This window comes from Dreissena polymorpha, chromosome 9 (genome assembly GCF_020536995.1).
Source record: "Dreissena polymorpha isolate Duluth1 chromosome 9, UMN_Dpol_1.0, whole genome shotgun sequence".
In the NCBI taxonomy this organism is placed as follows: domain Eukaryota; kingdom Metazoa; phylum Mollusca; class Bivalvia; order Myida; family Dreissenidae; genus Dreissena; species Dreissena polymorpha.
This window is the reverse complement of record NC_068363.1, coordinates 6649921-6669410: the sequence shown is the minus strand read 5'-3', so window position 1 is coordinate 6669410 and position 19490 is coordinate 6649921. Positions and strand designations below refer to the sequence as shown.

Below are 19490 nucleotides of genomic sequence, written 5' to 3'. Positions count from 1 at the left end.
GTTGGATGGTCCGCTGAATAATTTATTCATTGCATTTTCGACAAGCGGCACGAGATTTAAGTGCGAGATCGCGATATAAATTTCTTTGTAATAATGCAAACATGTTTCGCGATTTCTCTTCTTAAAGTCACAATCATGGCATGAAATCCCTAGTTAATATGAAAAAAACGCCATTTCTGACTGAATAGCACATTGACATCACAATCTACTTATATATTGGCTCGATGATACAATTAGTTAATACATATATGACCTAATTTTACCTAAAATAAATAGAATTATAGAAAATACATACGATTTTAACACATATTTTTAACTTAGTATAATATCGTTTTTTATACACATATTTTTTATAGATTATATGTTAATATACAATGTGTATGTTCGCAATATTGAACATATATTTATCAACTATAGCACATAAATATGGAAATATTGAATTTTGCAACGTCTGACACGCCATAACTAATTATGTGATTATGTTTGACCAGTTATTTACGTGGACGCGTCTTTTACAATATAATCATTGATTACGGATAAAACTAAGCGTATACCGCAACATGTTTGACAGATTTCAGTTCACTATTTTTAAGAAAGATTATTGCATGTGAACAATGCGACTTTGCGTTGTATTGCGACGGTAAGGGCCGTATTCACCAAGCCATTCTTAAATTTAAATTAGGCTCACGAGCAGGCTACCAATTGTTATAATGGCTTTAATATCAACACAATGTTCTGAATAAAGAATAGTATAACGACTCAATTACACGTGAATGATTTGTTTGAATACAGTCCAATATGCTTAAGTGGTCACCCGAGTATGGCGGTCACTTGGCTAAAGCGGTCAGTCTAGATTGTCCACAATGAACCAACAAATAAAAAGAATTACATGTACCTTAAAATAACTTATTTACTAACGCTGGTACTTTATTCATACAAAAAGTAACTATGTACGAAATTGACATTTCCTAATATTAAGTTAGAATCAGACCAACTTTGTGTAAGGGTAAGGCATTATTGTATCGATTTCAGGTGAAAATTTCCGTCTACACTTAGTTTATTTTGCATTCAATTACCAACCTTAGTCCAGGCCCTTGATACGCGACATATGTCAGTCAATATGAAGGCTCGATATCATACCATTTTTGTAGATACCCAACCAATAAGAACTCCACAGGTTATATCCGCATTAATAGGCGGGTCTTCCTTAAGATCGCTCCCAATAAACCAGGAGACAATACCATAATTGCCAGTTGAACCGTGCGGAATACTAGACGCTTCCCAGGAATTGTTACAGTAGTCACGTGCGGACATAGCAGCTCGTTTCACAATAGAAAGTGTTTTTTTATAATATCTGAATAATAACACATTTATTATCTTAGTATCAAAAAATAAATTTTAGCGTATTGAATAACTAGAAATGTTCGAAAATAAATCTGCACGGTTTATGATGTATTTGATGACAATATTTTAATTAAACATTTTGCGATGATGGAGTGAAATATTAATTATTTCAGAATAAATGGCAATGGCTGTGTAATACTATATTCAAATTCAAATGTTTAAATAGTCAGATGCCACATTTTCATGGACACTTCTTTAACCGATCATCTCGGTCTCCGTTATCCGAAGTGTCCTGTATCGGGAATCAAAGTGTCTACAATATCATGCATACCACTTTATAAAACATGCTCTATATTCGTTCATTTAAGTTTGAATAATAAATATAAAAAAAATTCAGTAATTGAAGCGCAATAATTCATCTACATGCTGGAATAGCAAAAACGTTCTTGTAATATATCTTGTTATGTATATAAATTTGCATGTAATGTGGACTGATCATCCAGTTCGTGCTGTTTTCCGATGGAATAACTGTTTGGGGGGGGGGGGGGGCAAATATCTACCATTCTTCCGTGTTCACAATATAAACGGATATAGCATTTATTAACACCCGTCCCGTGTCTAGACTCTAATGTTTAGGGTATAAATACTATTAAAAAACCGAGGAACTTATGTCCTACAAGTGTCTTAACAGAATTGTCATCCGTATATCGAAGTATAAGGATGACCAGCGTGACAAAGGACACTTGAAGTCTTGCTACAGAGCGCATCCAATCAACAGAGTGCATCGAATGTTTAATTAACGGCATGCAAATGTTTATAATTATAATACCTTGACATTGTATTGTCTGTCTGTCTGTCTGTCTGTCTGTCTGTCTGTCTGTCTGTCTGTCTGTCTGTCTGTCTGTCTGTCTGTCTGTCTGTCTGTCTGTCTGTCTGTCTGTCTGTCTGTCTGTCTGTCTGTCTGTCTGTCTGTCTGTCTGTCTGTCTGTCTGTCTGTCTGTCTGTCTGTCTGTCTGTCTGTCTGTCTGTCTGTCTGTCCGTCCGTCCGTCCGTCCGTCCGTCCGTCCGTCCGTCTGTCCGTCCGTCCGTCCTTCCGTCCGTTCGTCCGTCCGTCCTTCCGTCCGTTCGTCCGTCCGTCCGTCCGTCTGTCTGTCCGTCTGTCCGTCCGTCCGTCTTTTCGTCCGTCCGACTGTCCGTCCGTTCGTCTGTCTGTCAGTCAGATTATAATTACACACATTTTATGATTATTTGTGAGTGACTGTTTATAAAGAACCTGAAGACATATGTACAGTTTTATTTTGCACAGCTCTAGTAGATAGAATAATGGAATAATGTTGCACGCAACCATTAACATACAATGTTTAATTACGCAATAGATTAAATATGACTGTAATTAGTTTAACTGTATAACGAGGCGTGTAAAGTTTCAACACCCAGGCGCGGGATTTGAACAATCTTTTAAAAATACCACAATCTGATGGATTTTGAGGAAAAAAAATGTTAACATTAAGCAAATGCGATTTTAAACATTTCACCCCACACCCACATACAGGGCGATTATCACCCGGAGGCATGATTTGAAACTTAATCGAACACTACTAGCTGATGTTACATGTTAAATATTAAATAAATTGTTCTTGTTGTTAACGAGAATTTATAAATTTATTCATTATGGCGTCTTGGCGGGTTTGAATGTCGCCAACAAACAGACACGCCAAAACGAGAAGTACCTTCATGCATGTAATCAGTGTATACCTCCATGCTAGGAAAGGGTTTGAATATGTTAATGCATGTGTGTTTTTTTTGTTCAGTTCATAATTAATACAATCGATTATATATTTCAATGAAGGAATAAATTTGTTACCATATGTAGATATCGTCTTATAGTGTGGTCCGTGTTTTTAAGTGTGCGCCTACCGTTATTTCAGTATTTCAGAAGATGTCTCAAACCATTTTCGCAACGATGATTTTTATTGCGCATGCGCGTTACGCGACCAGTTACACCGGAGAAGATGTAAAGGCTCTGTACACAAAGCTGTTCGCCGAGAATAAGTACAACCACAGGGTGCGACCCGCTGATGACCAGTCGAAGACAACCGGTAAGAATTCTATTCGTTACAACTTATTGCACAATTATTTTGAAATATTGTAACACATGTCAAAAAATGGCAACTATGCATAAATAGCCTGTTTAACAAGACGCGAACATTAGAACAATGTTAAATTAAAGAGTATAGCCACATCTTGTACCTGGCTGCCTTAAACTTTGCAGAAAGTTGGCATTTGGCAATAAAACATCGAGGGAACTACAATACACACCAGTTTGCCATGTGATTCGTTTATGATTGCAATCTACTTCAAGCTATGAGCAGCTATTGTCAGTGATTGGTTGACCGGTGCTGCTATTGTCAGTGATTGGTTGACCGGTGCCTGCGAAATAGCTAAGACATATTGCTCCCTTCTAATCCCGATTCAAGTTTCATTTCACAAGTGCTCTGTCAATAAGATCACCTACTACAGTTTTCGACCAGTAGAAGGTCAATTACATTGATTTCTCTTCAAGCCTATCTCCCCATAACTCTACCAGTACGTCCTTCCACTCGTTCTCGTTAAAATAATAATTGCCTTACCTCCCAGCCACAATTTAAGCATCAAAAAGCACTCGTCTTCTAAACCTTTCGTTTAACCCATTTAAGCCTAGTGGACTCTCCCATCCTTCTTCATTGGATCGATTTATTTCCAAAATTAGGGACGTCTAGTATATTTATTTCTATATTTAGACTATTTTTTACAGAAATTCCTTAAAGCAAACAGCGCAGACCCTTAGGAGACGCCGCATCATGCGGCGTCTCATCTGGGTCTACGCTGTTTGCCAAGGCCGTTTTTTTTCTAGACGCTAGGCATAAATGGGTTAACACGTGACCACGCCGTATAAATTCCAAAAAAAAACCCAAAAAACGGAAGAACGACATTAGTTTTGTTTGATTCGATTTTTATTAATAATAATTGTTAAAACACGAAGATTTTAGCGTGTCGTTAAAAAACATATACCAATAATAAAACTGTACAATGATGTTGATATTATTTCTGGAACATTTATGCTCACAAATGTAAGTTTTCATATACATGTAGTTTCCTTAACATGATTGGGTGTTTGCGAAGTACAATCGCCACAAGAGGTGTCGCATTTACGACAAAATTATTGTTATTTGATTTGTTGTTTTTTTCACAGAGGTTACAGTACAACTATTTCTTCTGGCCATAAATGAGCTGAATGAAGCCAAAGAAACGATGAAAACAGCGGCATTCCTGATTTTCAGTTGGGAAGACGCGTTTCTAAGATGGAATGAGACCGATCATGATATTTTTGTCGCATATTGGCCACAGGTAAACATTATATTTATTCCACACATCTTTCTAAATACATAATATTAAAATTATAAAATAGCAACCACGAACGAGCGCTTTCTGTTTGTGTATTTCGAAGTTTTATGAGGTCCTTCCGCGCCTGCTGCTGCATTATGTGTAGACCCGGAGTGATCCCAGCTATCCTATATAATGTATTTACTATACTCATGAATATTGGAGAGAATTTCTAATTAAAGCTGCAATTTCCAACTATTGAGTCGTTACTGGAAGGTTTTTATTTTTGGTGTTGTCATGTGTTGTTGGGGAAGCCGGAGTAACCAGACGACAGTCCTCCTCTACGGTATGGAGACTACCAACCAAACTCACATCTTCCGGGGACTGGAATTGACCCCAGTACGCCTAGTTGAGGAGTGCATGTACCAACAACTGCGCTAACCGGTCATTCACTAGCGCAGTCTACCGCTTTTAACTGAACTTGTAGCTCACCAAACATTGACCTGACACTCATTAACTACATTTGAATAAATGAAAGCGTGGATTGTTTTCTATGTTTGTATTCGGTTTTGTTCGAGCACGAGTTAAAAAAAAACATACTACCACACTTAGTGAGGTACGCTCCTATTGATTATAATCGCTTACATTGCGGAAATCAAATTATATTAATTATTCATACATAATTGTCAATGCCTGGTTAGTATTGGCGAGCTATACTTGTGTCAACTTGATAGGCGGTCTTTACTAGACCTGCCACTGTCTTTGCACGATTATCATAAATATACAGTTGCAATGCCGGTGTAATGAACACTCATTTATCAATTCCCCAAGAGTATTTGCAATCTAAAGTTAAAGAAAATATTCAGAAAAAGGGTAATCGACCAATTAAAAAACTGCGTAATACGTTATATATATTCACTGGGCTTTGTATTCTGCCTCATTTGTATTTATTTACATACGTATGAAGTTTGAAGTTCAAATGTATACCGTTTGCTTCGGACAAACAAAACATGGCAATATAAAAAGGCTTGACTTTTGGAAATCGGCGGATAGTCCCAAGCTAATTAAACTATACCCTTAAAAGTGAAACAAAGCGTTATGTTTTTCATTATACGAATATATCGGTAGGTTAATTGATAAAGCACTCGAATTTAAAGTTAGTGATTGGCCTGCTTCTATTCCCAGATCATGTCCTGGCCCAAACCTGTCGCTTTCGCTTTTAGTAGTCAAATTTATTTATAAATAATTTCAATAACAAGAATTGAAACACAATATTCATATGGATACTGATTATGCATCACTTTTTGAGCAGAATGAGGTATGGAAGCCTGACATTGCCTTGAGAAATTCTAATCTGGAGCACAAGGAACTCGGTGTGTCGTCACTCAACGTGAGGAACTACTACAGCGGGGAAGTATATTGGTCTCCTTTTCAAGTACGTATAAAGTCATTGATATTCACAGAATCCATACACTTAAGTGATTTTATAAATGTTTGCGCATATAATTATTTGAATTTAATTGCCTTCAAACAACATACATATATATATATATATATTTGTCTTAGGTGTGCACATTTTGTTAGATTATAAACACAATTGAGAGATTCGCAAACGTTTAAAGGGACCTTTCCACTTTTTGGTAAATTGACAACATTAAAACTAAATTGTTTTTAACATTCGCCAATTTTCGTTGAATTTATGATAATTGTGAGGAAACAACAATTCTGAACATTTACCATGCTCTAAAATATCCATTATATGCATCTTTTGACGATTTAAAAACATGAAACTTATAAAGCGTTGAAAAGTGAAAGAATGAAATAATTTGGAGAGTTCTGTTGTTGTCGTAATATTTTGTGACACCACGAGGAGTGCTTATATAAAGTATAAAATAATCACCTATTGTGTGAGCACGGATGGCCGATTGATCTAAGCGTAAGTCATTTACTCCAGGGGTCAGTGGTTCGTGCCCAGTAGAGAGTTACTTTTTTCTTTGTTTTATTTTATTCTTGTTTTTACTGGAGCTTTTTAGATCCATTGTTTACATGTATCAATATAAAGCATTTAATTAATGACAAACTTCAATATCTGCCAAAATCTGTGAAAAGGTCCCTTTAACCAAAAAATGTGCCAATTTTGCCTTCTGTATTCCTAATTGAAGGTGTTTGAATCCAAGTGTTCAATGGACATCACAAACTTCCCGTTCGATTATCAGACATGCTACCTGAAGTTTCAAGCTTGGTCATACAAGATAACGGAGGTAATGTACATACACATCTTTAGAAGTGCAAACTAAAATGTGTTTTCTATTTGGCTACGTCTAAAACAACGGTACAACAGCGTTTACATATGCATTATTTTATTTGTAGGTTTTCCTGAAATGTCCATCGAGTGGAACCGACCTATATTTTTACGAACCCAATCCGGGTTGGGATATAAAGAACTCCAGTTGCACAGATGGGGAACATCTCGCTTTAAGCCAAATAACCTTTTCCATCACAATTAGACGAAAACCACTATACTTTATGTTGTCTGTTATCTTCCCTATCTTGACTCTAGCAATTTTGAACATCTGTGTTTTCCTGTTGCCGACTGACTGCGGAGAGAAGGCAGGTTACTCCATTTCGGTCTTCTTGGCGTTCGCCGTCTTTCTAACCATTGTTTCTTCATCGTTACCACAGAATTCAAACTCCATATCGTTGATATCGGTCTTTCTAATAATCCAAACCACTTGCAGCACCTTGACAACTGTCCTCACGTTGGCTCTTCTACGCATTTCCAGTTTTGATGATAAAGTGACAATTCCTCGCATTCTGGTTTTCTTCATGCTATGTTTGAAATGTAAATCTTGTTCCAAACCGCGAAGGATCGAGTCAACAATAACACGCACAGAAAGCAGAATGTCTGATGAGACTTCTACTGGTGACGTCGAATTCACGTGGAAAGAAGTTGCAAACTTTCTGGACATCGTGCTGTTTGTGATATTCGCATGCATCCTCGTCGCATCGTCGCTGGGCTGTTTTTTAACAGCCATGAACTCTTACCCTTCAGATGTGCAGACAGAAAGGCCGACGCCGGGTTTTGAGTGACATTTTTATAGTTCAATTTACTTTGTTTTTATGATTTTGTTTATTTCAAATGCCCTCATATTATTCACTGATACCGTATGAATTTTCTTTTAAGAAAATAGCATTATCGTTCTTTATAATCAAAATCACATTTTGTGTGTTCATGTGTAATAATTAATGAGCCATATGTCGGAATTGGAAATGATGAGTTGCAATGAAATTGCATGTATGGATTGTATAATGAAATAAAATACGCAGCGTTTTATAATTCGTCAAAACGGCAAATTTATTATACATGTACAATGAAACATCAAATCAAAATTCACAGGAGTACTTACTTTCGGGCTTGTGTGTGTGTTTGTGTTTATATTTCTGGTAATTCTATAAAAATACATTTTTACCCGACTCGACATTTAGTGTATAGACAAACCACACTGATATGTTTAGACATAAACGATGCTTGTGGCCCAATACATAGGGGGTAATCATGTGATTTTCAAGATGGCGACGTCCATGCCTATACAGGGATATTTCGCCGTTTTATATCCTTAATTACCTGCGTTTACGTTTTAAAAGACCCTCACTTTCCAGCTATATCAGTAAGAAAGTGATAAGCTTGTGAAGTAATAACCCCATCGAGATAAATAAATTAATTAGTTATGTTTATATAGTATAACAAATGATAGAAATTAATAAGGAGATATTTTAAAAACTAGTTCAAAATATTGGAAAGTTCTTCGATACCAAGTAAACATAAGTCAACAAAGTGATAGTATAGTTAAATAGAAAAATCCAGAGTCTGGATGTTTAACAAGGTACTTATTCATGAAATGTTTACATCAGACACAAACAGTTGCATTAATCACATAATGAGTTCAATTAACGAAAGGGTCAGCATAAAGACATGATATTAGTATTACTTCACACAGTTATTGAAATAGCACAGATGAACGGGTCACCGAAAAGTCTTATTTGCATAGGTTACACAAAATATTGCACCGACAAACATAACAGTAATACTTTTACCAATACAAAGTAATTAGATTTTGGAGTATTTGGCAAGCATGTAAATACATGAATAAATTGGTTTTTCTAGTATATTCCAGCAAGTCAACCGATCAGCAATATGCACGTTAGCTAAGGACCAATCAAAGTTATAAAGAAAATATATGCAAATTAACCTGTAGACAAAATGTAGAGGTGTAGTCAGAAGTAGTCAGTCTGCGGTTAGATCTGAAAAGAACTTTGTGATTTGTCGCGTCTTTTTGACGTGGCGGCCATGTTGGCCGCCGCGCTGTAAAATTGTATTTCATGATCATTAGCAAGCGTTGTGTTAGAAAATATTCAACAGAAATAAATCTTGATGAAAACATAAATGAACTTTGGTTGTTACTGTGTGTTCTCCACGAACAATGTGTAATTACGTAACAAGCTTTTATTTGGTATTTAAATTCGCTTTATATCTCGAATTCACTCGCTGCGAAATTACTTAGTGGAGCTGTAATTGGGTTATCCCGCTTTGAATTTTGCAGTGAGAAAAATCGAGATATAGAGCGAATTTTATTACGAAATAAACACTGGTGTATTTCTTGCTGATATGGCTGGAAAAAGAGCGGCTTTAAAACAGTAATGAGGGGTATAAAACGGCAAAATATCTGTCTCAGCATGGACGTCGCCATTTTGTTTTTCACGTGATAACCCCCTCTGAAATAGTAATATAAGTTTGATAGATTTTATTTTTAAACATGCCAACAAGTTGTTCTGCTGTAGTGTAACAGATAAGATTGAAAACGATAAATAGAAATTCTATATACACACCATATAAAAAATGATCATAATGGAATTTGTCTCCGAAAACTAAAACTTTGAAAATTGAAATAAATATTACAGTCATTTAAATCTTATTGTTTTTATTTTATTGTTTGCATCAATCTTGAAATCGTGTAAGCCTTTGAATTCCGGTGCTTAATTGTCCGCTATTTCAGCACGAACCGCGATTATCTCGTTTTGATCAGATATTGTCCAGACTTAACGAACAACATAGTGTCATAAACCACACCGGTTGGCAGATGACAGGCTGGTCATTAAACGTAATTGATTGTACCATGTCTTCTCTTTCTGGTAGATTTAAGCAGTCATTTAATTGAGTAATTTAACGACAAGTGCTATACTGTTTCTTAAATTAGAAATGTTACATATTGTTAAAGTTAAAAGCCATCTAGTAAAAAGTCATGTGTCAAATAAAGATTATAAGAAAATATACACTGTAAGGATGCAAGCCCGTTTTCCTCATAAAAAACTAATTTTAAAATTTACTTAAAACATTTAACGTATTTATCGGACATCGGTTAATTAAAACTACGTCATTCCGAATGAAGAGTGAATGTTACGGCAATGCACGAACGTTACTTTTGACACCAGCGGGGGTAAATAACATTTACGAAATATATATATATATATATATATATATATATATGTGTGTGTTAAATGTATAGATATTTGTCACTCATTTTCACTAGTTACGAGTTTTCATTATACATGAATACACAGTTCAATTTGCATCATGTGAATTTGTGTTTTTCAGTTGAATGTTAGTATTTCTCAATAGTGTCATTCATTGTACAAAACCCATCAATGTTAAAATTTCATGTAAAAACCGCCAAGCACTTCGCTTTTTATAGGGCTTTGTAGTACGTTTATTCTTAATGCACCCGTTACACTTTCTATCACTCATAGTTGTTTTTTTTTATCTCACTAGCGTACTCATACCATTGGTAACTATAATTCTATAATTATATGTATTATTATTTTTGTTATTCATTGAAGCTCTTTTGTAAAAAATAATACGGCGTATGCATAGAGCTCTTTGTGTTGTCACACTGTCGGTGTTTCAGTCTTCAGACCATTTTTACTTTGATTCTTATGACGCGTTTTTTTAATATGCAAATAAATGTATTAAGAAACTATATTGGCACTAAGTATGCTATATTTGAAATAGTATTGAGGAATTATTATGTTGTTTTTTTCAGAGTTTGTTTTCGATTTATTGACTCAACACGTTCCGTTATCTCAATGTTTAACGTAACTGTAACCAGTGCTTTTGCCTACCAGTGTATTGCGCATGCACGAAAAACCGGAATTCAACGATAACAATGAACTGGTCTCAGAGCTCCAGATAAGAGGCGTATCTGCGTATATACGCATTGAAAAAATAAAAAAACGCATTAAAAATCGGCCCACTGCGTACCAAAACGCAATACAAATCTTGGTACGTATTTTAAATCAATTAAAGTGCGTAACCGGTTTAACCAATAATCAAGTTGACTTCTTAGTGTAAGTTAACCGTTGAATCAAAAGTAAGTCAATCAAAATAATCTTGTAATAAAAATGGCCGCCCATCATGATTGTGGATCAAAAAAGGGACGTTTTAAGCGACCAGCGGCTTCTGCGGGAATATTTTTAAAGAAAGTCTGTTCATATCGTCATTTAAAATCATTCTGTTCGCATTTAATAATATAAATAACAAATAATAATATTTCTATATTAAACACGCCATTTACTTAGTCAGTTTTCTATGGAAAATACCCCTTAATATTCCTAAATACTCTTTATAGCTGAAACAAAGGAGTAAAATACGCTTTAACAATAAAATCAGGGGGTGAAATACCCTTTAGACCAAATCCTTATCTGGAGCTCTGACTGGTCTATAATACACCCAATCTCTTGCACGACGGTTACATTACATTCACCTCTGTGTTGGGCTCAGAACGCAATCTCCACGCAGAGTTGTCGTTCCTTGCTCTCACATACAACTCTGCATAAGGCTCAGCACGCCATTTTGTCTACCAAATAGCTAAAACCGAACAAACGCATACAATGTATATTTGAGTGGATATTTAAGATCGCATGCATTTAATTAAGAAAAAATGACTTTTAAATGTACGATAAATCGTGCAAAAACTTGTGAGTTTTAATGCAACTCTTTGGAACTATTTTATTGCCCATTTACACAGATGTAATCATTCAACGCACTTCACAAATGTAAACAATTGTACATATTTTTTATTGAGTGACGTTAGGCATTGCTTCGACGTATTTATGTATGTTGGTTTCTTAACATAAAAGAAACATATCAATTTTATAATAATTAATTAAGACTGATATAAGATATCATGGTATGAGATGGTTTTCTTTAATGCAGTTAATGCAATGTAACCGTCGTGCAAGATATTGTTTAGTATACTGTAACCTCAATGATGAACGCTTGGAATGATCATGACATGAATGAGACGCTTTCAAAACAATAGTCCGTTCTGAGCCCAACACAGAGGTGAATGTAATGTGACCGTCGTGCAAGAGATTGCTCAGAACGGACTACTGATATGAAAGCGTCTCATTCATGTCATGATCATTCCAAGCGTTCATCATTGAGAAAACAGACATCACCGAAATAGTATAGTGTCACGATAAGATGAAAATCGTTTAAGTATCCAACCACAAATATTTGCCGGTAAAGAATATGTTAAATTAAGGCAGCATGTGATATATTATCAATTAACATACACACATGGTTGAAAGGCAGCATATGTAATTCTGAAACAGGACAAACCTCAATTGTATACACAAGACATTTACACTTATCGCCACATTTCATTTACTTTCAAAGCTGTGTGTTTCCAATATTAGCTTCAGAATAGCCCAGGGCCAATAATAGGTTTTCCAAAACAAAATGTGCAGCCTGCAAGGATGTGTTGTGCGAATAATTTGAAATGTACTTATGAAATTACTGTTATTTGTAAACAGCTATCAAATAATTAAGCTTTTGCCCGTAAATTAGGTAGCACCTATGATCATATTATTTAAAGCTCATGGCATTGAACTACTTTGAAAGAAAGACACTCAATTATTATTCCAGTTAAGTTTTGTTAAAATCTTATGAGAAAAAGGTTTAGAAAAAATGTAACAGACGCATGCACAAACCAACGAACACTTTGTGCTCAGGTGAGCTCATCAGGGAAGCAAGTAATTGATAGATATAAACCTGATTTTTAAATGAGATTTAATATGTACATTAGTCTGTTTATCCGAATTTTCTATTATCCGGAGTATAAATATTCTAGTAGATGTAGTCAGTGATACTCTCAACTATTTCATTGCTAATATGATAGATGTTCATCTAATTTTTTATGTTAGTGTATACTATATAACTAAACGGTTAAATAACTATGATTTTAATTGAAAATATAAATAAAAATTACATAGCGGCCTTATTTATTTGTTTTCTATCATATGCACATGGATTGAAAAAATAATTTACTTGTAAAACAGAGATGTGTTTAAAAGGTTACATTCCACCACATCATTGACTATCCCTCCTTGGTAGTGTGTATTATCGGAGAGTTCATTCTCTCTTCTTGAATAAAATACAATCAACAATATTAGATATGCCCACTGTGGTCATGTCCTATACATGTCTGGAGTATTTTGTATGGCTTTTATTGGAAGCTTATTAAAAGATGTACTTTTTTATTTATTATTTGATTATTATTTTTTTTATTTTTTTTTTATTTTGAGGGCGGCTGTTTTTGGTGTAGATTTTTTTGTTAAAATAAGGCTTCCGAAACAATTTTTTCTATTGATATCTGCATTCAGTGAAGATTGCATATCGTACAATACATTCTGAAATAAATATTTTTACTAAGTGGTTTATTCCTCATAGTTATAAAATGTAAAATCAAGTCATAATTTTTGAAACAGCTTTATGTATGCAATACTCACGCAATACTCACAATAATAACTAGATTTTGGAGCAGAACAGATTGGTTTTTGATGCATTGAATTTAGTTCAATTGAACTTTTTACTTTTTTAGTATATATATTTATAATCTTGATAAATTTGACTGTGTTTATTAAACTGTCGGCATAACCAATTTCATTAAATTTGCATGTGCTTGGGTACTCACGTTCGTGTTACAAAATTAGGATGTATAAATATTCATTTTTTTTCTTTTTATTTCCATTATAGAATCAACAACAATTATAATAAATCAACACCACAATATAAATCACATAACACAACAGCTACTTAAATAATGCTAATCTTTAAATTTCAGCACAAAAAACATAAACTTGTTCACTGATTTTTATTGTTTTGTAAGATTACCAAATACATAAGAAACTCACATATAAGTGTAAACAAACATTCCACAATATAACACCGTTAATTACTTGCAATATCTTACATAGATACAAACTGACGCAATCCTGGTTATTCATTTCTATGAATAATACATATTGCATTGTTCAAATTATTATCTTCATTAGGCATGATTGCGTGTGTGTTCATTTAAAACGGTTGATAGGCGACTTACAATAGAGGATTGGAGGAGTTCATGGGGAAGTAAGGGCTATATGACACGAATGACAACGGTAAGAGATTTGCTGACATTTGCGGCAAAAGTAACCTGGTCATAAGAGGATCTTTTTTCCATCACAGAAATTTACACAAGGCACGTTGAATGTCACCAGACCTGCCGACGAAGAACCAGGTCGACCACCTGTGCATCGTGAGGTAGTTTAGCTTCAGGATGTACACGGAAAGCGAATAGCAGAGGTGGCTTCAGACTATCATTTCCTTGTAGCCCTATTAAAATTGAAGTTTAAGAAGAGTTGGGCTGGGGCTTCTGCCATCGCGAGCGTGACAACACCGCTATGCTAAAAGACACCCGGAAGAAACAAGTGTTAAAAGTCACTCTCATTCACTCAACAAGTTTCGGGCCTAGATGAGCTTCTTAAGAAAGGGGCAATAAAAAAGAAGTGGTAGAAAGTGAAAGAAGCAGTGACCTCACCATGCCGAGAAGTACTGGGTCCCAAGTCGTACACCCAAAAATAGTGGATATCAGCAGAGACGCGTTAGACAGTTGATAAAAGAAGAGAAAACAAAACAAGTGTCAACAACAGCACCACAAGAGCAAATAGGAACGACAAGCGAAGTATACGAGCAGACACGCGGAACTACCTAGAGACGCTTGCAACAGAAGCAGAAGCAGACAACAAAACAGAAACACGCACCCGGAAATGATTTAGATATGTCCTAATCTGGGCGCAACATGTTTACCTTCGCTGCAATGAAATAATTCGAGCATTTTAAGATATTTCACACGCACTTGTGTTGCGTTTAGTTATCAAGTCCTTAGTTGTATCATTTACACATCGTGGTGTTTCTATGTTTATGTGAAAATTAGTGAATGAAAGTTGCCCAATCTTGAAAGTGTTTTTCAACAGACTAGTTATATATTGAAAATTATCGATATTTGGATTAGGTTTACTGCCAAGCTGGTAATTACCGGTAGTTATTATTTCAGATTTATATAATTTTATCCTCTGATGCTTCATGCAACATTCAAACAATTTAACACTTCGAACGAGGAAAATGCATGAACTGCTATCTACATGATACTAATTTATTAACGTAAAAATCATTACCTAGCTGATACTTTTCTTGCCCCCCCCCCTCCCCTCATTATCCCCCCTCCCCCCCCCCCCCCGCCGTAAACATTACATAGTTTGTCTTGCATTTGAGCTAATTTCCGTTTTTGCATTGTCACTCTTGAAGTTTGCATCAGCGCCCGTGCAGGCGACATTGTATATTATTAAATGGAATGACTAATAAAATACAAAAAGTGGTATGCATTATTGTTATGTATATAATGGTCTTAAACAGTGCAAGATCCGTGTAACATTCAGAATGTATGTGTTTAAATTGAACAAAATTATAACGGTTGAGTAACTTTAATTATACATAACCGACGCAACCATAAGATAACTTTAATGTCCCATTATGTCTCTGTCATACCTATATAAATCGAGCATCAATTTCGATGCAGACAAAACTGTACTATTACATTGTTTTGAAACATTAAGTGCTAGTGTGTTGTGATGTAATATATTTAAATAGTTGATGAATCGACTGAGAGGTAAGTACCATAATCAAGTGCCTACTTTCTCCTATACAGCAGCAGAAACAACTTCAGGCGCCGCTGCATTAAACTGATCAAGGTATTGTATCACAGCAGGCATCATGGGTGTGTATTGACTATTTTCAACATACGCAACATGGCTAGTGGTGTCTCTGCTTCAATGAATAATAGTGACTCCTTGAAACTTCACATATGCATTTTGAAGGTGTTTTCTTTACATCTTGATAAAATTATTTGATAAAATGTAAGTCAACACAGATGAATGATGCTTATTTCGATTCAGAACGGATAACGGAAAAGAAACAATTTAAGAAAAGGCAGCGCATAGCGCGTTGTCTGTAATTATGACGATAATCGGATGACTGTATGTGTTAAGGCGACGAATGTCTATTGCGTTTTTAGCATTTTTAAGTTTTCGATTTTATAAATCATTGTACACAAGTGCGTAAATTCGGAGGCCTTTGCAATCACCTCTGCATTTGTCAAGCACCGCACACGTTAAAAGCCATGTAAAAGGGAGATATCATGCATATATAATGACATAAAATGAATCAATTGAAAATTTAACTTTATTGTTGTGTAACAGTTTTTGAGTCTTGTAAATAAAAGTGTTTGCGCAAATTCAACCAATGCAAACCGAACGTTTGACAGCAGCTGTTTGTTTTTCTAAACGGTACGGGCGGACAGCAAGAAGTATCTAAGATGGACGAAGAAGGGCCGGAACCCACCAACCAGGATTTAATGAGTGTCCTTAAAGACAATATAACAGGTAAATCGGACAGACTCGAGGTCATGTAACGGAAGTTAGGTGCCATCGAAGTACTTGAAATGAAAGTGACGGACTTTGAGCGTGAGTTAAAGAAGGTTTGGGTCTCACTAGATGATCGGGCAAAAAGGACGGACGAAAAAGTGACACGCCTGAAAGACAAGGTGGAAGCGGCGGATATTGGAGTCGGTGAGGTCAGCTGCCGCATGTGCGATCTGGAGCGTCAACGCCAGCAGCTCAGTGATGACGTTAACTATTTGAAGGCGTAGTCGATGCGCAACAACCTCATCTTCTCTGGCATTCCGGAAGACAACTCCACCGGAAGCGAGACCCCGGCAGTAACTGAACGCAGCTCCGTGACGTTTTGCATGAGAAGATGAAGATCGCCAGGTGGACAGTCGATGCGCTTCGCCTCGAGAGGGTGCACCAGATGCCGTCGCAGCCGATCGCAGGGAGAGCGCGTAGCGTGGTAGCTCGTTTTGCCTTCTTTAAGGACAGGGAAACGGTAAGACAGCAGTGGTCGGAGCTGAAGGGGAAAAAATTATGTAAGCGAACAGTTTCCCCCGGAAGTTCAAGCGCGGAGAGCCAGACTTTTCCCTAAAGTGTAGGCTAACAAGCGAGAAGGAAGGCGTGCATGGATATCATACGACACGCTGTACGTTGACGGCAAGCCCGTCAGGGACTAGGATTACGTCGGAGATGAACTTTCTATTTGAATAAACATGGACTTTAAACAGCGACTAAAAATCATGTACAATTTTTGTTGATATTTTTGCCAAAAATGATACATGTTTTCTATATGAATCATGGTGTAATGTTAACAATAACATTGAGCTTAATGGTAACATGTCACATAACGTTTACAGAAACTTTCAAGATGAAAATTCTAGGCGTAGAAGTGGTGGTGTTATACTTTATTATAGAGAATATTTAAAAGATGGTATAGAGATTGTAAAAAATCATTTTGACTCTATTATTTGGGTGAAATTAGATCATGTATTTTTTAACATAGAAAAAGATGTTTATTTGTGTGGTGCTTATATATGGGGCGATGACTCGCCCGTTTATAATACATTTAATGTTGATCTGTTCAATATATTGGAAATTGATTTAAGCGTTTACGATAAATTTTGATCGGTACTGGTTATTTTAATAGTACAATTGGGCAAAAATGTGATTGTATCATCCATGACAAGTTTAACTGTACTGTTGACGACGTTGATTATAGCCCCGACTGTAGTACTAGACGGGCCTCATTCGACCATATACTTAACAGTCACGGTGTTAAATTATTAGATTTGTGTAAAGCGACCGGTTTGCGTATTGTGAATGGGCGGCTAGCTAATACACACCACCATACGTTTTTTTCACATAACGATTGTTCTGTAATTGACTATTTACTGACATATAATCACGATATGTCACAGTTGAGCAATTTTTATATTGATGGTTTTAATGAATGGGGCGACCATAAACCATTGCGCTTTACACTGTGTTGTAATTACATGTATGTTACTACTACTATACTTGACCATGAAGAGATTAAGTTTAAGTGGGATGTCAATTTACGGGAGCATTTTCGCTCTGGTATTTATGATAATTTAGAATCTTTCATGAAATTATACAAAATACAGATTGTTTGAATAGAGAATCCGTAAATACTATGCTTAATTGGTTTACGGATACAGTGAGAAGTATAGCAGATCATTTGTTTGCCACAAAATGTTATTTTAAACAAAATGTTCGTTTCAGTAGGTCTTCTGTACATTATAATAATTGGTTTGGTCCAGTTTGTAAAACAGCTCGCAATAGTTATTTGCATGCCCTTAGTCAGTTTAATTTAGATAAGTCGCAAGAAAATCGGATAAATCTATTTGAACGTAAAAAGCATGATAAAGGTATTATTCGGAAAAAGAAAAACGCAAGTTATAAAAAGAAAATGAATGAGATTGAGGATCTTAGAAAAAGAAAACCGAGAGATTTTTGGAAACACCTTAGAACAAAAACTAAAAATAAATCTGGAAATATACCTTAAGATGCTTTTCGAGACTTTTTAAAGAATTTAGGAGGAAATGTTTTTTATTTGTGAAAATGACGAATCTGAGTTTTGTAATGAACATACTAATTTTGATTTGCCGAATAGCGTTCATCCGGAGCTTGATAGACCTCTCTTTGTCGAAGACATTGTTAAAGCCGTTAAACTACTTAATCGGAACATAGCCCATAGACTTGATAATTTGTTGAATGAATACTTAATAGAATCTATTGACATTTTAGCTTTGCCTTTGAGTGATATGTTCAATAAGATAATAGACTCTGGAGTTTTCCCCGAAGCGTGGACATGTATTATTGTTCCATTACACAAAAAGGGCTCCGAGTAAGATGTAAACAACTACAGAGGCATTACACTTGTAAGCTGTCTTTCTAAACTGTTTACCTAAGTTATTAATAACAGAGTTGAAAATGTCTCCAATGAGTATAACATTATTTCGGACGCCCAAATCGGATTTCGGAAAGGACGTTCTACTGGAGATGCAATATTTATACTCCAGTTATTAGTTCAGAACTATATGTTTGAAAATAAACGTCTGTATGTTATATTTGTCGACATGTTGAAATGTTTTGATTCTATTTATAGAAACGGTCTTTGGTTGTAAATGTTTAAATCGGGAATTCAGGGTAAAGTTTTGCGAGTTGTAAGAGATATGTATAACAATGTTAAATCATGAGTTAAGTCATTTTCTTCATTTTCTGACTATTTCTCATACTCAGTAGACTTGCGTCAAGGGGAGGTAATGTCCCCTTTGCTATTTTCTCTCTTTGTTGAGGACTTGTAACTTTATCTCCAAGATGATATTAATGCAGGCATAAATTTAAAAAAATGTTATGATTTTATTTCTTTTGTTTGCTGACGACATGGCTATTATAGGTAAATATCCAACAGAAATTCAAAACCATTTAGACCATTC

At 35.5% G+C, this 19490-nt stretch overlaps 1 protein-coding gene across 2 annotated transcripts in view; it reads right to left on the bottom strand.

Annotated features, from left to right (window-relative positions):
• Positions 1-19490, bottom strand: part of LOC127845503 (SOSS complex subunit B1-like) — a 70196-nt gene that overhangs the window by 25825 nt on the left and 24881 nt on the right. The window contains exon 1 of one of the 2 annotated variants that reach the window (XM_052376483.1): positions 13035-13060. The exons of the other annotated variant lie outside the window; for it this stretch is intronic. Within the exon in view, the coding sequence (XP_052232443.1) occupies positions 13035-13036 (2 nt within the window). The 5' untranslated portion in view covers positions 13037-13060. Of the gene's footprint in view, positions 1-13034; positions 13061-19490 lie in introns of those variants that run through there. 2 annotated transcript variants of the gene reach the window in all.